Source organism: Agelaius tricolor, unplaced genomic scaffold (assembly GCF_023055355.1).
Source record: "Agelaius tricolor isolate 1412-34295 unplaced genomic scaffold, bAgeTri1.0.p SCAF_1, whole genome shotgun sequence".
Lineage (NCBI taxonomy): Eukaryota > Metazoa > Chordata > Aves > Passeriformes > Icteridae > Agelaius > Agelaius tricolor.
Window position 1 is genome coordinate 7,370,836 of NW_027269261.1, and position 6,223 is coordinate 7,377,058.

The following is a 6,223-nucleotide window of genomic DNA, read 5'->3' on the forward strand; positions in this document are numbered from 1 at the left end:
CAGTGATTGTCAGACACTTTTTTAATTTGGGATATCCCAGACTTATTCTGAACATGTCAAAGGCCTAAGTAACAAAACATTACCTGTTTCAATTCTTCAGGCTAAAGTGCAGATGTTGGACAACTTGCTTGATATTGAGGTTGCTTACAGCCTTCTCAGAGGTGGAAATGAAGATGGAGATAAAGACCCAATTGACATCAACTATGAAAAACTTAAAACAGATATTAAGGTAAAGGAAATAAAAGGCAATGAGTGGCTGTGAATACAACTGATGTCCTGTTAGTATGGAGTAAAATAAATCTCCCAAACTGTAACTGGACAGGTCTATGGAACTGAGGTGGGTTGAGGAACTGGAGCATGTGTTCATAGAGATGCAGAAAGAGCTGAGCTGTTTTGACCTGGAGAAAAGAAAGCTCAAGGGATATTGTATCAATATCTAGGTATAGGTGATGGGAGAAAGAAGGAAAGACGAGAGAGGCAGGCTTTCCTCAGTGGTTTCCAGTGACAAGAGGCAGTGGGCACGAACTGAAATAGAAGAATTTGTGTTTAAACAAAAGAAAAAGCTTCTGTTGATGATGTTTTTGTTTTTTTAATTTGTTTGCTCTGACAGTGGTCAAACACTGGAAAAGGTTGCCCAGAGAGGCCGTGGAGGCTCTCTTCTTGGAGGTGTTGAAAGCTGGACTGGATTCAGTCCTTGGCTGACCCTTCTTTGAGTGGAATTGAAAATCATCTCAATTTCCAGCATTGTCTCAGACATTCTGTGGCTGTCTGTCTATTTGTGCATCTTCTCTAGCTAGGAAAGTATTTCCACTTAAATAGTTGAGGAGGTTTAAAGGGTGCAGTTGCAGGCATAGGGTGATGTTGCCATGTTATAAGATGGCTGCTAGTTTGTGTGCTGAGGAAACTTCTCATTTGCCTGTTTGCAGGTTGTTGACAAAGATTCAGAAGAAGCCAAGATTATCAAACAATATGTGAAGAACACTCATGCTGCTACGCACAATGCATATGACCTCAAAGTTGTGGATGTAAGCTGGGCAATGATGGGGTTTATCTTTGGGAAGATGGACTCTCCTAGGGTGACTTGCTTGTTGGCAATTGCCTTATATTTTTGAGTAGCTTACCCAGTTTCCTCTGTTGCAGGGATAATTTGATAGAACACTTTCTTTTAATTAGAATAGCAAAAGTCTAGGCAGAGATGAATCTAATGAGGTGTTTTTGCTTTGGTGTTTTTATTTTAATTTAATTTGCCTCAAAGGGAAGGTGGAGGACTAATCATCTGAAATTGAACCTTATTTCATTGAATGATTTTTTCAGAAAAATAGAGCCTCATGAAAATGCAGAAGAAAAGGTGGAGAAGTAATCAATAACAAGTACTGCATGATTGCTGCTACCTCTTTTATGCTAGCCTGACACAGCCAATTACAAACACCAAAACCCACCCTGATCAATTTCCCTAGCAGATCAATGTACATTGCAGATCGGATGATTTTCTTTTTTCTTCTCCCCTCTTGACGAGTTGCATGAAGTTAATGGTTTATTTTCTTGGTTCTTCTTTTCCTCCTATCCTCTTGTGAACTGAAGATCTTCAGGATTGAGCGTGAGGGGGAGAGCCAGCGTTACAAGCCCTTCAGGCAGCTCCACAACCGCCAGCTGCTGTGGCACGGCTCCCGCACCACCAACTTCGCCGGCATCCTCTCGCAGGGCCTGCGGATAGCTCCACCTGAAGCTCCTGTGGTGGGTGAAACAGCTTCTCTGGCTGCCTGCATCCCTGTGCTCAGGCAGGGACAGCCTAAAGAAGGGAATTGCTGTGTGGGGAGGGCCCTGTGTTATCTGCCACCGTTTCGACAACATCGCGTCCCCCGAGTGGGTTGCGCATTGGTGTCCACAAGAGCTTGAGTTGCTCTCCTGGGAGCCCAGCCAGGTGGACTCAGTGCTGCTTTTGGGTTATTTGATCACCCCAATTTTATTCATTTATTTATTTATTTCCTTCTTGCAGACCGGCTACATGTTTGGGAAAGGCATCTATTTTGCAGACATGGTGTCCAAGAGTGCAAACTACTGTCACACATCTCAAGCTGATCCCATAGGTTTAGTACTACTGGGAGAAGTCGCCCTTGGAAATATGTACGTAACTTGCCAAGAGTATTTGCCACACGTGCTTAATGCATCCTCATGGAAGGTGATGCTAAGATTGCAAGCCTTCTCTTCAGTGTGAAGAAGAAGCATGTGTTTTTTCTTCAAAAACAAGATCTGTTTCTTCTCAAAATAAGAGCTATTGTTTCAGATCTAGCAGAATCTTATACAAAATGCTAACATTGTTAAAATTAGTAACCAAGACAAAGAAAGTTTGAGTTCCAGAAGGCTGGAATTTAGATTAACTTTACATTAACTCATCATAAACTAAAACCTGAAAATTCTGTGATTTTTTTTTTCACTAAAATAGTTTAAGATGAATGTAAAGCGCTATTGTGTGTTCTTTGTGCTGTCCAGGTACGAACTAAAGAATGCTTCCCACATCACAAAATTGCCCAAGGGAAAACATAGTGTCAAAGGTAAGCATTAGTAGTTGTCATAAGTAATCTGTAATTGATGGCAGACTTGGTTGTGTTGCTTAGCAAAGAGAGCTATAGTCACTTCTTAGCTGTACTTCCTTTAAGAAGTTGCATAATGTTGCCCTTTAGTTGCATCAGGATGTGTATGGGGTGTTTTAAGATGCAAGTTAATACACTCTGAGTGTTAAGGCTGAAGGTGCTGAAGTTCAGGAGGAAACTTCTATTTGATGTTACACTGGAGAAAATATAAAGTACATTCTCCATCTTCTTACTTGCTTTCATCATTACAATACTGTGTATTTTAGAAGAGAGATGAATAGATCAGAAGAGTCATTGTTTAGCTTTCAAAGTGGCTTAGAAGCTGGTACAGAAGGGAAAAGCTAGGAATAAAAGTTCAGATGGAACAACTGCTCTCATTACACTTCTGTCTGCAAAAAGTGTCATAAATTGAAGAAGAAGATGAGAGAAAAGACTTAGCTGTCTAACTCAAGCAAAAGAGATGGTAATCATGACTGTCTTCTGTACTAAGATGGGAGATTGAAGAAAAGGATCTTCAGTAATGAGTGGCTTATCTTAAACTATTCATTTTGAGAGGCTTAAAAAATAAGTTGCCTAAAAGAGAATAAAAAGTGGTTTTGCATCTTTTTCTATACATACTACTCATGTTCTTATGGATGTCAAATCAGATTTATATAGAAAATTTCAATTCAGAGAATAAGAATTGGTTTGTTGTACTTGTCTGAAAATGCTGCAATGTGCATGTTTTCATTAATGGAGTTAGGATATGAGAGCTACAAATCTGTTCTGGCTTAGCTTTGATCATACAGATTAGACAATTAACAGTTGAAAGTCTAAAATTCTAATTTTTCATGTAACAGAGTACAACTGCCATAAATATGGTGATGCTGAATTTAATAAATAGTATTTTTCATGTTCTGTTGAAGATCCTTCTACACTTGATTTAAAAGTATATGTGAAGTAGTATTTGGCTGGCTGGATCATTTCCTTTTTGTGCAAAGTCTGTATTTGTCTCCTAGATTTGAAACTAATGTTGTTTTTCCTTTCTAGGCTTGGGCAAAACTGCTCCTGATCCCACAGCCACGACCACCCTTGGTGGTGTAGAGGTTCCCTTAGGGAATGGGATCTCCACAGGAATTAATGATACCTGTCTTCTGTATAATGAGTATCCTTTGCTGTTACGTTGGCTGCACACGGTGTTTGAGTGTCACTGCATTTTCAGGACCTCACTAAGGCCAGTTAGGAGTTTTGCCTCACTGTGTTTGGTTTGGTTTGGTTTAGATCTGCTTTGGGGAGTATTTGCAGACAATCTCTTCTGCAAGGGGGATGATTTTTACAGTTGCTGCACTTAAATTGTCATTCTGCAAAAAAAAAGGAAACAATACACATTCCAATAGCTGTTCCCCAACAGGAACAAAAGTTATTGGAGTGATCAGGCAAAACTGCAGTAGTGTCTTGCCCAGAGATGTGCCAGAACTAGGGGAGGGAGGGGAATGCAGCCTGTGATTTCTCATCACTCCAGTCTGCTTTCTCCCTCATGGTGCTGTGGTATGCCAGCTTGGCCAGGAGGAGGTGGGAGAGCTAGCTCTGTGCTCTTGCACTCTCTCAGCACATCTTTTGAGTTCCCCAGACCTCTGCAAGTGTTCAGGTATGCCCCAAATGCCCAGCAGAGATGTAGCCATTAAGTCTCTTCCAGGAAAAAGTGCCTTCAAATCAATTAGTGCTTTAAATCCACAAGAATGCAAATAAGTGATGTCTAAGGTCCAGCTGGCTCTCTTCACTGCCAGTGAAGCAGGTAACCCAGTAGTGCAAACTCTGGGTTTGTAGGAACTGCCTTTGGCCTTGGTGAGCTGTTTTCCTCCCCCAAGGAGTCTGGGCAACACAACTCATGGCAATACTGGTTTTATCTTGAGTTTTCTTAAATATACACCATCTGTCAGATGATGAGCTATAATACAGTTAATATTAGCTAGTTGAGATAACATGATGTGTATTTGTTTTACACTTTGGGATTAGAGGTAAGTTTGAGGCCTAAAACATTGTGAAACAAATAGATGAGCTGGGACTGTCTCTGGAAAAACAAGAATGTGCAAGCACTGACAATCATTGTAGAGCTCTTGTCTGTGATTCCAGTTTAGGTCTTTTAGTGGGAAATTAAGAAGGCATTAATGACTGTGCTGGAAGGTAGCAATAGAACTGCAATTACAATTGTAAATGCTGGAGCTGAATCTATAGCTCTCATTTAAGCTATATGACTTCTGCCTAGATATCAAGAGACATGTGTGTTACTCTGACAAAACATAATTTTCAGGAGCCACAGCCCTGTATCTAAGTTAGTTCACCTGCCTGTCACTCAGGATTCCTGCTGCACTATTCTCCACAGAACTTAATTGCTTGTTCCTAAGTATTGTATAAAACATTTTCAGAATCATGGAAAAGTCAGATTTAAAGGTTTGTGGTTTGAGCTCTTAGAATTGGTTAATCACACAGGCATCTGTATAATAACTGAAGTTCAAAGGTGAAGTTCACTGTGTTTTGAGGTTTTTCTGTGTCATTAATATCAACTACTGTAATTATTCCTTAACCTTCTTCCCAGATATATTGTCTATGATGTTGCTCAGGTAAATCTGAAGTACCTGTTGAAACTGAAATTCAACTATAAGACATCACTCTGGTGAACAGTATTTAGAAGCCCTGTTAGAGTTATACTGTAGTTACACTATAGCGTTGACTTCTGACATGCTTATGCATTGACTTCTCTTACCAAGATATCAAGAGCTAAACTGCAGAAGAAATTACTAAATCCTATTTAGTACAACACTTAGTGAAAGTTTTTATATAAAAAGTGTGGCAATACACGGACCTGAATTCTGATGAGAACGAGTACCTGGTTTTGTTTTATACCACTTCTAATTCTGGTGCTTTAAGTGTTTCTTTTAATTGACCAAACTGACAAGAAAGAAAAAAGGAAATTATTCTGGTGTTCTATGCCAAACAGACCTGGGCAAGAACAGGAGAAGGAACTTGAGCACGTTTGTGGTACTTGCTCTGTTAAGGTTCCCCCTTGTTTAAGATACCCTTTTTCAGTTTTCACTTGACTAAATGACAAATGTGCATTTATTTTGAGGTAAAAAAATAAAAGCTAATTTCATACTAACAGTTTTATGTTTCAAAACTTCCAAATTGTTTTGGTTTTGAGTCATAATTTAAATGTATTTGGTAGAATGTTCTTAAACATGGTATCTCTCTCGAGGATCGAATGCCAAATATTGAAATCTGTAGTCATGTTTCAGGAAATTATGGTGAAATTAAAATTTGGACTTTCCACTGAGACTTAATCTGTCAACAGTTGGTGTGGTAAACATGGAAAATGAGCTTGTGGCTGTTTGAATTTAGTATTAGCCCAAATAAACCTCCTTTAAATACCTACCTTCAACTTGATGTAAGTTGGTTGTTGTAGACTCACGTCCTAACAAAGCTGTAAGTTGAGTTTGGGCTCAAGCTTCATTCATCAAGGCCTGGAGTGAGGTCTGTCACTACTCTGTTGGTGGTCTTGAAATGCCTGTCTTAAAACAGCAATACAAACTGATAATTTCAGTGTTTCATGATGTTTGTTACTTCTCACTTTTAGTCATTGGGCAATATGGGAGCAC

General features: G+C 39.5%; 1 protein-coding gene across 1 annotated transcript in view; it reads left to right on the forward strand.

The window, feature by feature from the left end:
• Positions 1 to 6,006, forward strand: part of PARP1 (poly(ADP-ribose) polymerase 1) — a 32,324-nt gene extending 26,318 nt beyond the window's left edge. Inside the window, exons 17-23 of the mRNA XM_071421697.1 lie at positions 101 to 229; positions 927 to 1,025; positions 1,582 to 1,734; positions 1,997 to 2,124; positions 2,491 to 2,552; positions 3,621 to 3,735; positions 5,167 to 6,006. Coding sequence (XP_071277798.1) covers positions 101 to 229; positions 927 to 1,025; positions 1,582 to 1,734; positions 1,997 to 2,124; positions 2,491 to 2,552; positions 3,621 to 3,735; positions 5,167 to 5,248 — 768 coding nt within the window. The 3' untranslated portion in view covers positions 5,249 to 6,006. The remainder of the gene's footprint in view (positions 1 to 100; positions 230 to 926; positions 1,026 to 1,581; positions 1,735 to 1,996; positions 2,125 to 2,490; positions 2,553 to 3,620; positions 3,736 to 5,166) is intronic.
• Positions 6,007 to 6,223: the final 217 nt, after the last annotated feature.